The 20,733-nt window shown below is 37.0% G+C and overlaps 1 protein-coding gene across 6 annotated transcripts in view; it reads left to right on the plus strand.

The window, feature by feature from the left end:
* ERO1B (endoplasmic reticulum oxidoreductase 1 beta) overlaps positions 1–19,472 on the plus strand; it is a 33,140-nt gene extending 13,668 nt beyond the window's left edge. The window contains exons 5-18 of one of the 6 annotated variants that reach the window (XM_082306406.1): positions 1,655–1,737; positions 3,704–3,777; positions 6,424–6,544; positions 6,635–6,681; positions 7,829–7,840; positions 8,681–8,707; positions 10,160–10,252; positions 10,411–10,657; positions 11,520–11,589; positions 12,531–12,617; positions 14,029–14,162; positions 15,063–15,119; positions 17,589–17,710; positions 18,118–19,472. In XM_082306406.1, coding sequence (XP_082162532.1) covers positions 1,655–1,737; positions 3,704–3,777; positions 6,424–6,544; positions 6,635–6,681; positions 7,829–7,840; positions 8,681–8,707; positions 10,160–10,252; positions 10,411–10,657; positions 11,520–11,589; positions 12,531–12,617; positions 14,029–14,162; positions 15,063–15,119; positions 17,589–17,710; positions 18,118–18,263 — 1,320 coding nt within the window. In that variant the 3' untranslated portion in view covers positions 18,264–19,472. Of the gene's footprint in view, positions 1–1,654; positions 1,738–3,703; positions 3,778–6,423; positions 6,545–6,634; positions 6,682–7,828; positions 7,841–8,680; positions 8,708–10,159; positions 10,253–10,410; positions 10,658–11,519; positions 11,590–12,530; positions 12,618–14,028; positions 14,163–15,062; positions 15,560–17,585; positions 17,711–18,117 lie in introns of those variants that run through there. The other 5 variants (XR_014227614.1, XR_014227615.1, XM_082306407.1 and 2 more) reach the window with 5 other exon arrangements.
* The last annotated feature ends 1,261 nt before the right edge of the window (positions 19,473–20,733 follow it).

Consider the following 20,733-nt stretch of genomic DNA (forward strand, 5'->3'; position numbering starts at 1 on the left):
AACCATGTTTTGAGACTTGAATGTTCATTCTGTTTGAAACCTTAAATTTAGGATTATATTCTTGGCAGTAATTTTTTTCACTTCAGGGTAAGGATTGGTTTGCAACTCTAGACATGCAGAATGTTTACTTCAGCATCTCAGTATGTTATTTCATCAGCAGTATCTGTTTCGTTCTAGGTCAGATCCATTCCATGTTCACATTTTTCCATTTAACAGCCATATGATGCTAAAGAATGAGCCCCCACACCTGGCAAATCCAAGAAAATTGAATGAGAATTTCCTTCTAGAGTAAATATTTGTTGTGGGCAAGGCCTCTAACAAGGTTTAAATTATTTGGGGTTTTTAATCTCCTTCACTTCCTTGGTCTTCAGTAGGTTCTGCTGTTTTTCCTTGTATTGGTTCTGGCAAATGCATTTTTAAAGCAAGTCATCTTGCTTACTCATCTGAACAGTTTTAATTAAATCCTTTCTTTTTTGAGAAGTATTGTGATATGTATCGTGTTGGTACTTTGCCTCTGGCATCTTGACCACAAGGCTGTCCTCAGAAATGAACTATTTGCTTTCTTTTAAAATTTATCAAATTATTATTGTTGTTTGCTATTTCTGAAGGGTTGACCAAAGCCTTTAGCTTATGGTTTTATTTTGAGCTGGTGTTGGATAGTAATCCTTCATGTCAATATGTATGTGCCCTGAAGTGAAGGGAAGCCAGCAGTTCAGCTTTATATAAGCTATCAGTTACTTAACAGTAAATCATTTTCTGTATTTCTTAAGGACTGTGATAAGGTAGAAATCTGTGTAAACATCAGGCTCAGACTGCAAAAGAAAACACACACACACACACACACACAAAAAACCCCAACCCGAAAACCCCAAAAAAGAGGAAATGGGGTTTGTTTATCTTTTAAGAGAGCACTGATATTATCTATTATGTGCCAAAACTGTTAGAAGGATTTTTTGAGCTTTAAGCTGACACACAAACAGTGCCCTGCTGACAGAACCATATTATTGTACAATAGTGGAATTTAATCTTTAATTCTTCAAATGTTTTCCTTAGAAGTATTCTAATAGTAAGTGTATTTTAGTGGATTACTTTTTAAAAAATACTATAGAATCAGAGTTCAGCTTAAATACTTCAATTCTGGCTTTAAAATAATCAAAATTTGAGGTGCACGTCTAAAGCATGCCAATGAATAGGATTAAATGAAACATGAGGGGAAAATGGCCAAAACTGATACATTTTCCTACTGAAATGACCAATGAAACTTGGGGTATGCTTATGCTTGCAAAATACAAGGTATATTTATAGGTATGACACTGCTTGTCTTCCAAGGTCCTTTTACAAGAATGTAAATAAGTATCTGAAACACTTCAGAACTCCATTTAATTAAAAAAAAAGGGGGGGGGGCAAAACAAAATTTTTACATATTTAGCTGAATTTTCTGTGGTAGTTGAATCCACAGAGCAAAATTGGCCTGACGAAATTAAGTGAAGAAAAACAGAAATAAGAAATGTTCCAGAATTGCTGCTGCTAGAAGCTGAGGATTTTCCCTGATAGTAGCCAATTCACTGCTGAACCTAGAAATACCTGTCACAGCACCTGTTCTCAGAGAATTTTAGGTAATTCAATTGTGTATTAAATATGAACTTTCTTACAGTATTCAAAAGCGGCAAATAATTCCAAAGAATTGGAAGACTGTGAGCAAGCTAACAAACTGGGAGCAGTTAACAGTACCTTAAGGTATGCTATGATTTACAAAAATAGTGCAAAAATAGTAACAAAGGAGCATTTCATTTTGTCTGTCTTGTTTTTGCAATGTGCTGTTTTTCGTTCTTCATACTTTCCGTAGCTCATTAGAAAGTAAATGTGAAATGATGCAAGAACATCTGAAGGTAAAGGTATTAAGTGATAAGTAGACTTTTTTTTTCAAAAAAAAAAAAAAGTACACTTTAATATTATTTGAAAGAGGTATCTTACAGCATCAAGAGTCAGAGGAAACTTGCAAATAAACCCACCTTTTTTCTGCTTTTTACCAGTATCAGTCTTTGTTCTTGATGACTGTGCTGGATTAGGGGATTCTGTCTTGCTCTGTCCCTCTGTTACACTGATGTGCCTGTTTGTGATCATTCAGTGAACCAGATCAGGGAGCTTGTGAGTTACTTTTGTTGTTGGCAAAGTTATTTTTAGCTTGGATCAATTCCCTGATCTTGCTTATTGCATGGCATAGTCAAGGCTGGGTGGGAGGAATTCTGCAGGATGGTGTTGCCCCTGAGTAGGAAAGTGTGTGGAACGGCAGTTAGAAAAACTTGCATTCTACTAGATTCCCCGCCTTTAAAAAGTTGAAATAGAAAAATCAGTTCTTCACTGTTGATGGAGAGATGTGGTGTCTTTGGCCACAGATTGCAGCAGTTCTACCCGACAGAGATGTTGAAACTCTTTCCTGTCATCCGACAAAATGGGGCTGCCATGAAAAAGCGACTGCTTCTGCCTGGTTTGTGGTGTTTTAAACCGAACTGGGCAGAGCCCTTATCCAAGGTTTTTTAGGGAAAATAAGAAACTATTACCTCTCTTAAGGGCAAAGAATATGAGACAGAGTACACATATGGAGAGCTAAAGAGAATGCCTTTTGTGAGAGCAGGATAGATGATCAAAGTTGGGAGAGGGCAGGTAATGGATCCTGCAAGTGCAGGAAGAGCTTGTGCTTTGTAGGCAAACCTCCATGTTCTCTACCTGGCAGTGCATCATGCTCATGGTTTTGGGTTATTGTCCCTGATCAACTGTATTTCTCGTGATTATCAAATCTTGCCTGCTAGTAATTACTGCAGAAGTTTCTCGCCTAATGCCAAGTATAAATTCTCCTATTGTGATTTGGCAGAAGGTTAGAAATGTGTCTTGTTCTAGAATTGCCTCTGTTTGTAGAATTGAGCTAGTACTAATTCGATCAAAAGGAATAGGTTGTTTTCATTATTTCAAGGTGCTTCACTGCACTCTGGAGCAGAGTTCCCAAGCTTCACTTTGCTTACTTTTTGCTGTCAGTAGTGTGGCATCAGTAGTTCTGTGCTGTACATATGCATGGAGGAAAGCATTTAGCTTTTGGCACTGTTTGTGTTTCATACTGTGGGAACTTCAAAGTACTTGTCTCTCTGGTACAGTACACCTTTGAAAATGCTAGGGTGAGTGGAATACCATTATTATTTAGAAGACTTAAGACAAATCATATTCATAGAGTAATTTAGCTTGGAAGGGGCGTTTAGATATCCAGTCTTCCACTAAAAAGCAAGGCTAACTATTGTAGATCTCATTGAAAGTACAGGTTACGAAACTATGATGATCCTCACCCTCAAAGTGACAGCTGCTAAAGTAGTACTTTGAAAAGCGTTAAAAATGTATGCCATGACAGTATTTTGCCAGGCTCTTACTGAAGGAAGAGAAGTCACTGCCACTGCACAGTTTGTTCAAATAAGGATGGTGAAATCTTTCTTGCTGTCTAACATTAAGATGACTTTTTAAAGTATTGCAGCTGATGCCTGCTTGAATCTCTGTGCAGCTAACAAGTGGTAACTCCATATATTCTCGAGTTTCAGATATAGTAATTCAGAATTCAGTTCCAAGTTAACTACTATATGTGGATTGTGTTTCTTTCGGTAGGTCTTATTGATGTTGTTTATTTAAAAGTTTAAAATCAAATGTATTTTTTTCCCCTCAGTAACCAAAGTAAGGAGGCTTTCATTGACTGGGCAAGATACGATGATTCACAGGATCATTTTTGTGAACTTGATGGTAAAATGTTTAAGCTTTTTCAGAGTGTTTGTTTTATTTTCTGTCTCTTAAAAACACAAAAGATTATAGTTTCTCTGCAAGTAACCATTTTTAAAAAGTATTAATTTTGTGCTAAATGGAGATGTGACAGTTCATATCATCTTACATGCAAAGAATGCAGTTTTTTACAAGGAGTGTTTGGTAGTCTACACAGTGCACATTCACTGTTACCTCTTGTTAGTATAGTGAACAGGAGACTTTTATGGAAATAAAAAGGTAAATGGGAGGGCGTTAGCATATATTTTTTTTAAAAAGCTTCTCACAAATGAGTTGCATCTAGCACAAATATAAGACACATTCTTGCAGCTGATTCAGTTTTTTACTACGTTATTTTTGTTGCTATTCTACTGTCTATGCTTGGACTGAGTTTGTTCCTTTTCCAGCCTTGCTATGTTTCCAAATGATCTCTGCACTAAATTCACCCTTATTTGTAAGGACTTTCTTATTGTTAAAACATTAGGATACTAGATTGTGTCTTCCCTCTGCTCCACATATGTGAGTCTTTTTGCTTGTAACATTCAAAGCTCAAAGGAATGTTTTTCAGATAAACACGAGAATTGCCAAGTTCAGGAATGACTGCTAAAGGCCTTTTTAATAAATACCTTAGAAAGCTTTCTATGCTAGGAAGTCTTAGGGCATAACGCAAGGTGTTTTAATCTACCTTTAGGCTAATGTTTGGTGTCACCTGAGAAAGCAGCAGCTGTAGTGGACTTACCAGCTGTGGTTCTCTTTCAGCACTTCTGCTGCATCTTATCTGTGAAAATTTTCTATACAAGCTGTTTCTGTAATAAATAGCCTGTGAGCATTACTGTAGATCTGAACTGTTATATGCAATAAGCTGCTGTTGTCTCTCCTATCTTCAAGCTGCCTACTTACTTTTTTAAGAGGACTCAGTTGGGAAAGGTATAGTTTAGGAGCATTTCTTTTAGAAGTAACTACTTAAGTAGTTCCTGATTCTACCTCCATCTCTCCTTACATCATGCCCTGCTGAAGGAAGATGTACTGCCCCCAGCTGTGTTCTTCCAGTGCTTTTTTTGCACTGGCTCTGGTGTGCATCTTTCTGCATGGTAAGCTGATTCAGCTTACTTGAATAGCAGGAAAGTAAGTTAACATCTCCGTCCCATCTCCCAAATTGTTGTGATGAACTGGCTTATCAGGTGAGTTTGTGAGCTGGAACAGGGAGAGGTGAGAGAGAATAACTACTAGGAGTGACTGGGAGGAGGTAGAAACTCTTGTTTTCTTCTTCTCTTCTCCTCTCTTCCTGGTGGTGAGAGAGAGCCCTTAATTCACTCAACTGTTGCACAAACCCATATCGTTAGTTTTACTTTTTACTAGCTTTTTGTTCGGCTTAATGATAAACTAGATAAGGGAATTGATCTAGCTGAAAAAAACTTCATAACCCAGGTCAGCTTTCCATCTTTCTGTTGCACTGCCCCACAGACTCAGTTGTATGTGGATAATGAGAAGAAAAAGTGGAAACCTGAAGTGACCAGGAAGCGTAGGAACTGCTTAGGTTAGCCATGCTGTCAAAGAAATAAAGCTGTAATTGGATTTTGTCTCATGTGGCACTCACTGTGTTGTTGTGCGTCTTGTGTCTGTCTCTTTTCTTTGTTTTTGCTGCTACTGCTGTAGTGATGCTTAGCTGCTCATGCAGAATCATCTCTTCTTTTTAGAGCAGTTTTCAGTCTCTGTGGCTTTTTTTGACACCTGAGGAAATACTCAGTGGCACTGCTTGGCCTATTCCTATGAATAAGTCTCTGGACTACTGGCTTGTATTGTATGTGGGGGTTTTTTAAGCATGAATTGCTCTTGACCTAGAATTTCAAAGAGGAGGGAATTCCTCCTGCTTTTTACTGGTTGTAGCTTGAAACTTAAGTTTCTATTCATATGGGGTTTTTAAGCAGAGAGAGTACTGTTTCACAATTTTTGGATACGTTGCCTGAATTTGTAGTGAACTTGAGAGATGAGGGTATAACTTGTTGAAATGCTGCTTAAATAACATGTTTCTTGCCATAACCAACAGAGCATTCTGCAGTATGCTGAAAGTTTGTTCAATTAAGCAATGTGATCCAGACTTTCTGCCAGTGTACAAGGGTATCTGGGAAAAAGGGGATTTAGCTAATAAATATACGCTATGTACCAACTACAAGATGCATTTCTTTCTTTGACCTTGTCTTTATTAAGAAGCCCCTGTAGCAGTATACCCATTTCAAAAAAGCAAACCCCCCAACAAAATACTGCCAGACAAATAAACCCTGAATTTGAAGCCCATTTAAAACAAAACACTTTATATCTTAGCATAGGGTGAGAGAACACATTGCATGACAAGTGTTTATGGTGGAGTTGAAGAAGTCACATAGAAGGTGTCCAGACGTTGTAGAAATTATGGCCACACACAAGACTTTGGAATAAATTATATACTTTTGAGCTTTCTATTTAGTGTGTATATTGCTGTATTTTTATGTACAAGGCATTTATAATCCAACTGGAAGACAAAATAGTACTATATGAGACCTCTTATTTATATTTAAATCTGTGTGACTTTTTAAAAATTAAATCTTTTTTAACTGATCGGTTAGAATATGTAACAAAAGGTTTCCTATTTAGATGAGCGATCTCCAGATGCACAGTATGTGGATTTGCTGCTGAATCCAGAACGTTACACTGGATACAAGGGGCCTTCTGCTTGGAGAGTGTGGAACAGCATCTATGAAGAAAACTGCTTCAAGTAATTGGGAGGGAGAGGAAGACTATTTCTTATACTCGCACTTCAATTTAGCTTAAAACTGATTTTTGTGTTTTCTAACTTACTTTCTAGGCCTCGATCTGTCTATCGTCCTTTAAATCCACTGGCGCCTAGTAGGGGTGGGTCTTCCCTGTTTTATTTTCTAATGCAGTTCTTTTAACATAGTCACTATTGCAGTACAAGTGATACAAATAGTAATCTTCAGTCTGTAGGTGTGCTTTCTGCTTTTTTAATTTCCTCTGTAGAAGTAGCTGTCCATTTTCAATATTTAGACTAAGGTTTGTGATACTTGGTTACATATGTGCTTAATCTTATGCATATGAATAGGCTTATTAATGTCAGGGAAGCCAACGTGAAAACTAAAGTAAGTCTCAAACTGTTTAGTAAGTGTCACAGTAGCTTTCCAATGTGGCTGGGGAGGAGCTAAAGTTCAACAAAAAAATTCAGCACGCTTGTATTCTTCCCCTGTTGTGTTTTTTTTTTTTTTTTTTTTTTTTTCCCCTAGAGCATTTAATTTAATCACTTTAGCTCATAGTCATCCTAGTGTAATGTAGCTGTACATTTTCCATCCATAATGTTTAGTGTACTACAAATGTACAGATAATTGCATTATTTGAAGAAAAAGTGGATACTTAGGAAGGCTCAGTTATCTGCAAGAATGTTAAAAAAAGTATGCCAATGACTTGTGTTTTAAGTTTTCAAATTTAAATTGAAAACTATAACCCAGTGTTCCAAATGAATCAGCTTTCCCCTGTCAGTGTGTCTCATTTCCCTTAAAAATTAACTATCAGCCAATAGATTGAGTTAGAAAACATCACAACACATTAGAAAATCAAGATAGCTTTTAATAATTATAAATATTGAGATAATATGTTGTTAATATACACAAATAAAAAGAATTGTAAGAGCAGTTTAACTCAGGGATCAGAATTTCAGAAAGGAGCACTGGTCAGATTGTTGAATAATGTGAACTGAAGAAGATGACTTCCTAACCATCTTTCTGAAGCTAAAACGTAGCTTTCAAGAATATGTAAATCAGCTGCTACTAAGATTTCAAATTCTTAGTGACTTTCATTATTATAATGTGTTTAGTCTCAGGTGGTCTTGAGGAGGAGGAAGAGGATGGAAAGTAGCCTATTTTTTTGTAGATTAAATAAGGTTTCTTGCACTTTTTCAGTGTTTGTAGTAAAGCCTGTGTTTCATTACTACTTTGCTGTGGAAATTATCTTTTTAATGCTTATGGATTTTTTTTTTTTCCCCCCTAAGGAGGAGATGATGGTAAGTCATCTTATTTTGCTTGACTTGCAGAAATGAAGTAAGCATTAAAGAGTTTTGCACATCTGATTTATTCACTTTATTGCTATTGCATTAGAGGGCAGGAAAGTTATGTTTTTATGCAGATGATTGATCAAAAAATGTTTTTGTTGGGATAATTCTTTCATTTGGAGTAGGGGGAAGGAGTGGATAAGAGCAAAATACAGTTCTGTTGTTGGTTCTTATCCTTGTAACAGAATATGTGTTGTGATAATGTCATTAGCGAGATAACTGGAGATGCATAAATTAAAGGATTCTTAGATCTTCTCCAGAGCCCCATTGATACTGATGTCAGATCCCTTAAAAGAAGAGGGACAGTTTTTTGTGTACTTTCTTGAATGTCCTTGATTTTGGGAAGGTGGGGAGAGAGTGGGGAGAAAAAGCATTTGGTCTGTCTACAGTGAGACAGACTAAGATTTTTCAGTCAACTGAAAGCTCTCAGGCAAAAGATGTAAGCCTACAGGAAACCTTCAGACAGTTAGCAGTCAAGGTAAAGGCTATCAGATTACACTCGTCCGTCATGTCTTTCACCACTAGTGCACGTAATGAGACTTGTGCTTCCATACACTTCTGAATGCCCTGACCAGTAGCTTAGTCATGCTCATTCTTCTGTTTCGCCTAATCTGACCCCAACAGATTTAAACTAACCTCACAGTTCAGCCACTTCAGTGCCTCACTTCAGTGTTCTCACTTTAATAGCTTTACGTCCAGATGGCTGCTAATGTTAGTATGCATAGTAATATAAAGATGCTGTAATGTTAAAAATGAATACTCTTCATTTAACTGTATACTTTGTATTTACAGGAGAATCTTTCTACACATGGCTAGAAGGTAAAGGCTCTTGGATGGGTTAATATAATGTTAAATTCACTAGAAGAAACACTGTAGTATTTTTTTTCATCTCCCCAAATATTTTTCATAGTGTAGGCTTTTTAATAAATTGTGCAGAACTTGATTGTCATTCAAAGAATTTTTTTTTTCTTGAGGGTCTTTGAAAATCTTCTTATTCACTTAGATGGTATACTCCTTAAACCCTTCAGTGTTTCATCTTTTAAAAAGGGGGAGTTCACTTCAATATCAGTTACTTTGAATCTTCTGCTCATTGTAGGCATTTACGCTGGGACATTATTATTAGTAACACTGCGAAGTGTTTTTATTTGAAAACAGCTTTAAAAAACATTAAAGTTTTCGATGGTTCTGTTCCCAGTATATAAACTAACATAAGTATAATGTGTGTTCAGAAGGCAAAGCAATTTGCTTTTTATTCATGTTTAAATGGAAATTATTATCACAGCGGTAGCAATCACAATCACATTTTGGAGGTGTGCAGAAAAGTAAATGAGTTAAATGTACTTAATTTTAAACTTAGTTCATTCTGCCTTTCATAAGTCTTTGCTTGTCTAGTTGGAAATCTCTGGTGCTATTGTAGGAAAGCATACAAATTTATATGCTTTTATAAACGCGATGTCTGTGAACGAGGCCGTATCTCAGCCTCACAGATAGGCTTCACCTTCAGCTCTTCCTGCTTCTGCTTGTGGAGATAGGACTGGCAGGGAAGTCACCCAAACGTATCTTTGAGAAAGGAACAAACTCCTGAATTCCAAGTGTCATCTCTATCTCTGGGTCTAAGTTGTATTACAAGTAATTTTTGCATTTAAATTGTATTTTGGCCACCCAATGCCCTTACGTTTGTTTACGCTGTAGAAGTCTGTATCTATCAAAGTAATATTTTTCAAGGTTTTGCTCTGTGCATTTAAATCTTCAGTGAATTTACAGTAGAGCTGGGAAGAAATATTTTTGCTGTTTTCCAATGCCATAAGGTTTTCTGGGGTTTTTAATGTTTTTCTGTAAGGTCACTACTCTAATTCAGTGGTAGCTTTAATTCTAGTTAGGATGGGTCACAGTATAGTTCTGGTTTCCAGACTGTCAAAATTCAAGGCTATTTCAAATTTATTGCTCAAACAAAGTAAGCATCTTATTTTTGTGTGGCAATTTATCTGTACTAATTGACCAGATACTTATTTGACTGTATTTAGTAGAACACTAAAATACCAAGTAAGAAATGTCAAACCTCATTCTTAGTATTTCTTTATATAAAACATAAGAGGTAAACTTTTCCTATGATGGATATAAGGGCTTATTAACAATGCTGAAGTACTGTAATTGTAGCTCTTGAAAGTTAAACGATGCAGACTTGCATCACTGAAATGTCAAGGTATATTCATTTTAATACATTATTTCCAGTATCTAGTTTGGGGTCTGTTTGTCTTTTTTCCTGGACAGGTCTTTGCCTTGAGAAAAGAGTGTTTTATAAGCTCATTTCTGGACTTCATGCTAGCATCAACTTGCATCTGTGTGCAAATTATCTTCTTGAAGGTAATTTAAGTCTAAGTAAAATTGCTGAATGGAATTCTACAATATCTGTAACATGTATTTGTTTTTTTTCTGAAAATTTTTGATGTATACTAGTTGCTTTCTTTTTCTAAATGTGTATGTTTTACTCCCCCTGCCCTTTTCTTTTTTTCTCTGTGTAGAAACCTGGGGGAAGCCTCGCTGGGGACCGAATGTGAAAGAGTTCACTCGCCGCTTTGACCCTGTTGAAACAAAAGGAGAAGGACCAAGGAGGCTCAAAAATTTGTATTTCTTATATTTGATAGAGCTGCGTGCTTTGTCAAAGGTTGCACCATACTTTGAGCGTTCAGTTGTTGACCTTTACACTGGAAATGGCCATGAGGATGCTGAATCTAAAGCTCTCTTACTAGATATCTTCAGGGATACAAAGTAAGGCATAGGATTTTTTTATCAATAGTTTGAAATTCTCAGTTATATTCACAAGTGAGGATAGATGACTTCTTGATAGGATAGGACAAGGAGGAGAGTGGACTGAAGAAATAAAATTAAGTAATGTGAGAGAACAAGAGGAGTTTGTACATTTGACAGGAAGAGATTAATATTTTTGAGGTTTGAATATACCAATCTTTAAAAACCAAAAAACCACAAACAAACAAAAACCCCACACAACACCCTGGGCTACTCCCTGTTTGTTGCTTTTTCTGATTCTTCAGTGTAAGATGCGCATTATTTATTTTGAAAAGGAAAATAGTACATGTAGTCACTTAACGGTTCAGTGAGTAATCCAGCTTTTATCATAGACTTAACCTCTGGGGTTTTAGCCATCCCTTCTTCCTTGTGTTTACTCTGTGAGGTTCTTTAGTCCAGTTCCTTTGCTCACCTTCTCGCAAATTTTTGTGATCGGTAATGTGCTGTGTGGCTTCATTGCTGTCCCTAATCATAAGCTTGCTAGGTATTTGAGATGTGGTCAGACAACTATCAACTGAAAAGCAAATGTTAAGACAATTTCAGTGTGTATTAGAAAGAAATCTTGATCAGTGGAAATGGAGTGAAGAAAATGCTCCACGAAACTGTAAATAACAGATTTCAAGTTACAGTGATTGAATAGTAAAACTGATACCATTCAGTAAATTTTTAAGAGCTATTCTGCAAAGACTAGAAACTCTGAAAAGTGTTTTACACTGATGGCATCAGCTGCTCACCAAGCTTGATGGAACGCTGTAGTTTATGCCAGCGTTTTTGGTTTTGTGGTTTTTTTTTTTTCTTTCTTTTTTCATTTTGTCTTTATAAGGTCCTTCCATATGCACTTTGATGAAAAGTCCATGTTTGCCGGAGATAAAAAAGGAGCCAAGTCATTAAAGGTAAAGCTACTTTTCTGAATGACATCCGACATATCCATTTTGGAATTCAGTTGCGTTATTTTAGAAAACCTCTCTACCTACCAGAAGCATACTGCTAAGAGTAGAAAAGCTTAAAAAACAGATGCCTTATATAGTATAATTTGATATAGTATAATATAATGTAATATAATACTATACTTAATCTTAGAAAAGCATAGTTCCTAGACATGGGAACCTAACAAGAATGCTGTTACTACCTAACAACTTCCAGTGTTGACATGCTGGTGTTCAGATTGGTATGCACTACAATTCCCCAGTTGGAGTGTGGTTCAGTGATAAAGGTCTGTTTTAATACTTATTAACACTTTTAGTACTTCTTTCAGTAGTAGTATGGAATTTCATCAGCATTAGAAAGAGTGCCAGTAGTTTATCAGCCCAGCTAGTGTTTTTCTGACCTTAAATATTTAATTGAGATCATCTTAATTAGTTCTGTGCTGTGCTTGCTCTCACTCTGACTGAAGCTGCAAAGCAGCAATCTACCCATAGCTTTGTACAGGAAATGTCTTTTGTGAATTGTAACTTGTTTGCCTGTTTGTTGAAAAAGTAGGTTGGTTCAAAAGGGATTTAAATAATGGAAGAAAAATTGGGCAGGGACACAGAAAATTTTGAGAAAGTTGGTAGAAAGTCAGTGTACAGAATCCAAGCATTACCCTGCATGTCCTGTATTTGGGGGGGGAGGGTGGGGCGGGTTTTGAGGAATTGACTGTTAGCAGTGGCTTGGAAACAAGATTCTGGGCTTACATGGACCTTTGTTATGGCTTGACCGCATAAGGTAGTGGTTTTGTTCCATTTTAGTAATAGAGAATTGATATTCTAGCGGTACTAGAGTAGTTAACCTTCTGTTTTTCTAAAGCTAAGGGGTACTTTAACTTAACCTTTTTTATTTTGTTTTTAACTGATAGGAAGAATTCAGATTGCATTTCAAAAACATATCCCGCATAATGGATTGTGTTGGATGTGACAAATGCAGGCTGTGGGGCAAACTGCAGGTACAGCTTTTTATGTGTGTGCGTGGCGGAGGGGGAGGTTAGAAGATAAACATCTATTTCAGTTTGGCAGGATGCCTCTTACCTCAGCATTCAGACTTTCTGCACGTGGTTGGTCTTTGATATCCTTACCTATGTATTAATGTTTTATTTTGTTTAGTCAATAGCTGTTTAGTTTACTAAAAGGTATAGTTTGTATTCTCCAAAAAAAATGTATTTAAAGCAGATGCTTTGTGGCAAAGTCTTACTGGCAGTCAGTATCTTATCTGTATTCACTGATCAGATGAGCCTTGTAGAATCACCTGTGGGAAGCCTTCCTGGAAATACAGCATTTGCTTAATTGTTAGAAAATCCAGCATGAGATTTAACTCTACAAATCGAGGCATGAGAAAACAGTAATTCGGATTTTCACAGTTTATGCAGAAGGCAGCAAATGAATGCAAAGGTGCACAGTAAAGCTGGAAGTTGAAAAACAATTTCTGTTTCTGGACACTTACTATTTTTATTTTATTGAGAACAAGATTTTAAACGTCAAGACTAATGTTAAGTCCAGACTGAGAATAGTTGTTACTTTGGGCTGCCTGCTGTACTATACTGCTGTATAGCATTAAGCTTATTAGAGTTCATTTTTCAAAGAAATTTATAACATCAAAAATTTTGAGGTCCCTGCTGGATTTCCAGAGTTCTGCCTACCCTGTCCTAGTTAATGCTTCTGATCTATTATTGTTTTTTCCTTCTCACACAAAATTAAATAGGGCCAGATTTCCTGACCTGTAAAATTCTCTTGCAGCCAGCCTCAGCCACTTTCTGTCAAAATCCAGTGGTTGTTTCTGTAGCCTGATTAAAAGGGGAAATAAGAATAGCTTCTTCTGTTCTATTTCTGTGTACAAAATAGGGAATGAAACTGAAACTGCAATGTCTGCCACTGGGACTCGAGGTGGAAAAAGCAGAAGTGTTGTGATATCGTGTAATAAAACCTAGTTTGACTTTGAAGGGGGAGGGACGAGGAAAAGGGGAGATCGGATCCAGTAGCTGATGCAGCAGTGGGGCATCTGAAGGTAAGGGGCAGGAGGGAGCTGAAAGTGTAGTGACAGGCATGTTTTCATATGCACCTGCTGTGGCTGAGAAGAAAAGAGATGGAAAGGAAGAGATTGAAAACAGGAGGATGAAAAGCAAGTCTAGCTGAGGAAACAAATGTTCTTAAATAAGTGACTGAACCTGGTACACAATTGATGGCATGCGTTTGCATTAGTGTCCTCGTTTGTGTGCAGTTATTTGGGTTGAGGGATTGTCAATGTATAAGAATTGCTACTACAGTTTGCCTGGATTAGTAATTTTTTAACTTTTCTTACTGTTTTCTGAGCGTTCGAAGGAGTGATCTTACTGATGTTAAAACATTGGACTTTTTTTGTAGACTCAAGGCTTAGGAACTGCTCTGAAGATCTTGTTTTCTGAGAAAGAAATACAGAGCCTTCCTGAGAATAGCCCATCAAAAGGTTTTCAACTCACACGTCAAGAAATAGTTGCTCTTGTAAATGCCTTTGGAAGGTAAGTTTTTATCATTTGTATAGTAAAAAAACCCATAAAACTTCAGTGTCAACACTCAAGGTCTGTGGAAAGATGGTATTGTACATGTAGCTGTAACTTTTTAAAGGCTAAATTACTATTAGTGATATTGATAAACTTAATGCCATCAAACTGAGTATGTGGAGTGTTGATTATTAGCCTTGGTCATCGTTCTGTGTTTGGATCTAATTCATCTCTTTATCTCAAATCTCATAAATTCCATCTTGTGAAAGCTGGATTTAAGTCTTTTGTACAGTCGTAAGCATTAGACTTTGAGTAGATCTCCTCCTTTTTGAACACTGACGACAGCTGTATTTCTGTTTTAAATGTGTGTATGTAAAAAGTACTGAAAAGGAAGAAAAATACTTGGAGATTTTTTTTAATGCTAACTGTCATTTAGCCCTTAGGCTTTTGGATTTTTGTGTGTAATGTGATTATTTTTGTTAAAACTTTAGTTTTGATTAATTTTTTGAAAATTTGCCCCATTCAAATGAGGAAATAAAACATTTTTACAGCTTTAAAAGAGGTGTAGAACTTGCTTTGTTCATCATGCTAGTTCTTCAGATCTTGAATATAACAATCTGTTCCTGTTACTGTGTTCTTTTAAACATTATTACCTCTGGTTAGAGTTTTTTAGATGTTTGATGAAGATGGGACAATTAAACATTATATATAAACTTTAATCCCTGTAATATATAATGTAAATGTAATGGAGAATCAGATAGTAGATCTTTTGAGAGAAAGCAGTATCTTAAACGTGTTCATCTTTGGAACAGCGTTGTGTTTAAAAAAAAAAAAAAAAAAAGCCCCCATAGAAGATGATGATTTGCACTTCTCTTTTGCAGTTGACTTACTAACACTTAAGGGGTTTTTGTTTTACAGGCTTTCCACAAGTATAAGAGAGTTGCAGAATTTTAAAGTTTTATTACAACAAACCAGGTAATGAAGGCTTTTGCACAACCCATTAGCGAAGACCATTTACATGACTGCATTGAGCAGAAGGAACTGATCCTTACAGGACTCACATGAACTGATAAAAAGTAAAATCAAATACCAACTTGAATATTTATGTTTAAACTAGGAATGGTTCTTAATTAGAAAAGATATTTATGATGAAATATAGTTTTTAAATGTGTAAATTATGCTGATCTGTTTATTTTTTAAGTTCTCTGCTCACAGTTCTGTTGTTCTGAAACTTCATAAATTTTCTTTATTTCCTTGTCTTTCTGAGACAGTTGTTTTATATGAAAACATAAGTACCTCCACCCTCACTTGGCCTGTCCTCAGAGAGGTGGTTCACCTCTCGCCTCTCCCCAGTACTGAGCTTCAGTATATTCTGAGGACTGGGTATGCAGATTCTGGCTGTCTAAAAGAAGGAAGAAGAAGAAGGAAAAAAAAAAAAGGGGGGGGGGGGGGGGGAAGGAAATAGGGCTCTTGTTGAGTTCTGACTTGTTACTGTAATAATGAAACTTACTTAAAAATAGGAAAATTACTGATCAGAAAATTTTATTTCATACCGAGCTCCTTTGCATCATGGTGATATCGACATTTTTTCCTTATGTGCTGCTTTTCAGAATTTCCTTTTTTTCTTTAAAATAACTACCTTGCTCTGATGCAGCACAGTTGGAAGTGACTTTTCTGCAGCCCCTTGGCTACCTGCATTTGCTTGAGGGTGGGGGTCAGGGCAGGGGGAGATGGTTAGTGGAGTGCTGCTAGCTGAAAAGCCTCAGTCAATCAAATCCACATCTACCCCATTTTATTTTCTAGGTTGTAATCACAAGTTCAGTTTCCAGAAATTGTCTTTTTAATGTCTAGTATGTTAAAATAGCACACTTCAGTCTTTGAGCCGTGGAAGCAGATTTGCTCTTTATGGGTTATGTTTTAGTGCTATGTTAAAAGGTCAGTGCAAAAAGTAAGAACTTGTTTTTGTAGTCACTTCTAAAAAAAGACGCTTTTTAAAATTCATAATCACACTGACATATAATACCACATACTCTATCTATGCAATCCCTAACTGTATCTTCTTTAAAAGGATATTCAGCATAAAAAAACGGGTATGTTAATAACAAAACTTTCATAAAATAAGAAATTACTCATGTATCATTGTCCACAAATGTCAATGATAACTTACCATTGTCCAAAACAGAATTCAGAAACAGCACTACTGATTAGTAGCAACCAAATATTGGTTTAAATTTAAAATGAAGTAATAATTTTTTTTAAACCAGCATGTTTCAAAGTGAAGTTAGGAGTTATGAATGTAGGAAGTGCTGGTACAGTGTAGATACATCTCTTGTTTTTAAAAATAAGTCTTCACAAAATAAAGTGCTCTTAAACATTTTTCACCCTACCAGATATTTAGTGACCTGTTTATAGAATTGATTGTAACTGTATTGGCTTCCATAATATGGTCCTTTACAGCTGAGATTTTCGGAAAGCTGGAATACGCTCTATGTCCTTTGTTTCTAGACTAGCCTCAAATTTCTACCTGACTGGAAATGAGAGAGACTATCCTGCTGACACTTGCCAGTATAAAAAAAATACTGTTTCTCAAGAAAGTCAACTCTCTTGAGTCAAACGGGGATAAGCTAAATGAAAGAAAAAAAAACCTAAACAACAACAAAAAACCCCAACCAAAGCACCCCCACAAAGTTTTGATGGTAGTTGCACAAATTGGCAATGAACTGGTATCCGGTCGGAAGTCCCTGTTTAAGGCAGTAGATAATTTAACGTGGTGTTAGAGAAAGCTGACGCCGGTCTGGAGATGCTGCGTTCTTACCCAGCAGCCTCTCTTGCCTGTGGGCACCCGTGTCTGAGCAAGTCACCACAGCCTTCTTTTTTCTAGTTAATGGAGAAGGGCAGATGATTTCTAGGTGGATTCATCTGGCCTATTCCAAGCTCTGTGTGACAGGCTCCAGGATGCAGTGATTTGCACCCTAGAGTTTATTTTTCTCCATTAACTTCAAGTGGGAATCTAGGTAACTAGCTCAGATGTGAACAGCTGTGTTTGGTAAATGAGTTACACCCGGAGTATCTAACTCTTCTGAGTAATTGTATATATTGAAAGTGTGTTGTTTTCAGTTGGCCGTTAATTCCTTGCCTTTTGGATTGACCTGCAAGGGCTAGAACCTGTAGGCTCACTTGCGTGAAGAATGCTGTACAGCTGGGATTTATCTGTATTATTCTATATTATAGTGCCTAAAGCTTTAGGCAGGATTTTCTAGTCGAAAATAAATTGTGGTGTCTGTGCTGCCCCAGGAAGGATCCGAGTCTCAGAATTGTTTCTTCCCTTTTTCCTCTTGCTTTATGGGGAAAGTGAATTGCTTCCAACCTTCTTCTGGGGATGCAACTTGCTATTTTTCTTTTTTTCCACCTGTGCCTGGCTGAAATCTATGGACGCTGAAGCAGCATCACATACTGGCATCACGCACTTGCTCGTGGGACAGGTGAGAGATTCAGGCGTGCAGATCTTGGACACCTGCTCCTTGCAACCCTCATTGGCACGATGCAGGCAAGGTTAATACTGTTGGGTAAGGACATAAAGAGATGGGAAGTTTTTCTTCTTTTCCTTTGTGTCACGAAAACACAGGAATGCAACTGAACAGCAAATTCTGTGTACGGGGAAGTTCTGTTGCATTTGAAGGTGCATCTCGCTTGGTGATCAACCATGGAAGGCATTTCACTTCACTGTCGTTGTAGAAATGGGACACAAGATTTCTCCTGTTACAAATCTAGTTGAAACAATTTTCCTGTCACCATCTTTTTTACTGTATTTGATGTACATTCTGTGACTATGCTGCCTATGAAGTTTTGCCGTGTGAGACGACTTCGTTCTTTATATGTTAAATTAAATTTTAGAAATTTACAGATCCATTTTTATACTAAAGAATAAGGTTCGTGACACTGTCCGTGACCTGTAAACTATTTTAAATTCCAGCTCCCTGTTGGAGATCAGCTTGTCAACATTGTCTGCATTCATTTCAGAGTAAAAGTACATTTCCTTGTACAAATGACACAATGATTGTAATCCCAGAGGTAGTGAGAAGACAAAGACAAGAATGTTTCATTTTTCCCAAGTCATGAAGACGTATGTGAAATGGTAAAAAAGACTTGGTGCAAACTGCATAGGTAAAATGGAGGGCCCTGTTGCTGAACAACTTGCTCTTCAGTCCCTGAGGAGGAAGGTGAGAATACAGCTTTAAAACAGGAAAATAGAGAGACTTGCGTAAGCTGGAATAACAAAAGTGTTGTTTTCCTACTTCAGCTGGTGATTTGTGCTGCATGTCATTGTATGTGCATGAAATACACCGTGCCACACTTTGAGTTGTGTTTTGATGGTTGGGTTGCCTTTATCTGACCTTGCTTTGTGCTTTTCTGGGAAATGACCTGTAATATGTTGTAAATAATCTAGATGCTTTCCTTTATAAAGTAGCAATCAGCAAGTCATCACTTTACAATTCCTCCATATAGCTAGCCTATTAAAACGTAATATTTATTAAAATCAAAATCAGTGTTGGAACTGCTTACTGAGATCTAAACACTTCTGAATCTTTGCTATGTTTGAATCTATAAAATGCGAATTAAAGTATTTTCTGCTACAACTTCTTTTTGTGAATGTAATTTTTGGGTTTTCATTTGAAATTTTTTTTTACTTTTCATTTGCCTTCAACTACCCTTGGTAGAAATTATATAACTTAAATTATTTGCAAGTCAGTCATTTAAGCTTAAGATGATGAGCAGGCTTTCCTTCTCACTTTAATTCCATTCAAAAGATGAATGTAAGCGCTGTACCTGTTGCTATTCACAGTGCATTGTAGTGTGTCAGCACAGCAGAAATTCATGCGGCAGAATTACAGTATGTTTCTGCATAAATATGCAGAAAATGCCAAATTTAGCCACTGTTTAAGTCCAATTGTTTTGGACAGAAAGGCTTATTTTGAAATGAAGTGTGTTGCGCTGTGTCCCTTTCTCAGAATAGCTTATAAAATCAATTTTGTAAATATCCTTTTTTCTGGTCGGATGACCCAGTGGGGCTCTTCATGTGAAATTATTCCCCCTAAGGGGTTTCTGCAGCTTTCCGTTTCATTCCATGTGTTTATTTTTAACAAATTCTCTTACTAAAAATTTGATACACAAATTTCATCCTCTGTTTAGGTGGGTAAGTACCTGTTACACAGGTGGTTATAATTATAGGGACTTAATTTAAATTTAAGATCTTGCCTTTCATGTTGTTGTTTAAATCTCCTGTGTTTGAGAGTATTTAATTCATTCCTATGATTGGTTATAGTCACTTGTAATTCCACTTTTTTGCATGCATAATGTGGCACAGGGATTAAGCTTGTTTTAAACGCAGAATTCTCATAATTAAATTTTTGCTGTGCAGCTATACTATGAAGAAAATGTAATTCCTGCAGACTTTTCTTGCGCTAGCTCTTCAGGCAGTTTTGTACAAACGTGGTTGTAGAACTCCAAAGGGTTTAATAAAATTTCTGTTCTTCTCCCAACCCTGTGGCACCTTTTTTTAATCTCTGGCTGATAGTTTAATTGGCTTTTTTCTTCAGTGAACATTGGAAGAAGCAAAGAAACTAATGGAAGCTCTGGAGGGCAAACAATTGGCAGGGTGCTTCTGCCCGAGGCGAGGCTCGTGCTTTCATTTTTACCACAAAGGCCCCACAAATCAAAGACCCCGTGGAAGACTTGGCGTATGAGCGTGGCACTACTATACTACGCTTTCGGCTTCCAAGCAGACCTGATCAGTTCTACTCCCCATCCCTTCTTTTCTTCCTGTGCATCCTCTGGGAAATGTAAACAAGAATACTTCTTGTCCTTCCTGAAACTGAATACGAGGAAAACATCAAGCCTGTCCACCATTTGGGGATGCTGTAGTATACCTCAGAATGAACGACTTTTATAGAAGTAAAGATTACGCTGAGAAATACGTTTTTCTCCTAGGGAAATGTGGATTAAATTGCAGTATTTGTTTCACGTGGGGAAGGAGAAGGAGACGGTGGGGGGGCAGAGTTCTTCACAGCAGAGCACACCAGTCAGTATTGGGCACAGTAAAAAGACATGAAGTAGAGTTAGGGTTCCTGCTGACTGTAGGTATTAATTGTTTTTAGGCTTTCTATGTGTAAATGTCACATACTAGAATGGTATTTATTCACCACAAACCACCAAATTTATCCCTGCCCATACAAGGCACGGCTTTGCTGACTTTCTGCTAGTTACGCAGAATTTGCCCTCTAGGTCCGCTTGAGGTTTTTGTGCTTTATGTATTTCTGGCTCTTGTTCTGTCCCCAGACCGCACTTCCTAGGTTTTTATTAACTAACTAAGTACTGTTACACGTATCCATCTCCCTGGCTAGGTATTTGACTTACTCTTCTATGTAAAACACCTAGAACTGATTGACAAAGATGATCACATAACTTCAATTTTTCAAACTTGGAAATTTTCAGCCCGTTTTGGAGTTCACGATGCTCCAGCCAGAGCAGATGCCCATCTCTGCCGTTCTGCGACTCTCCCTATAGCTGCTGAGAAGGTACAATTTTCTTA

The sequence above is a fragment of the Platalea leucorodia genome, assembly GCF_965183815.1.
Source record: "Platalea leucorodia genome assembly, chromosome: 3".
In the NCBI taxonomy this organism is placed as follows: Eukaryota; Metazoa; Chordata; class Aves; order Pelecaniformes; family Threskiornithidae; genus Platalea; species Platalea leucorodia.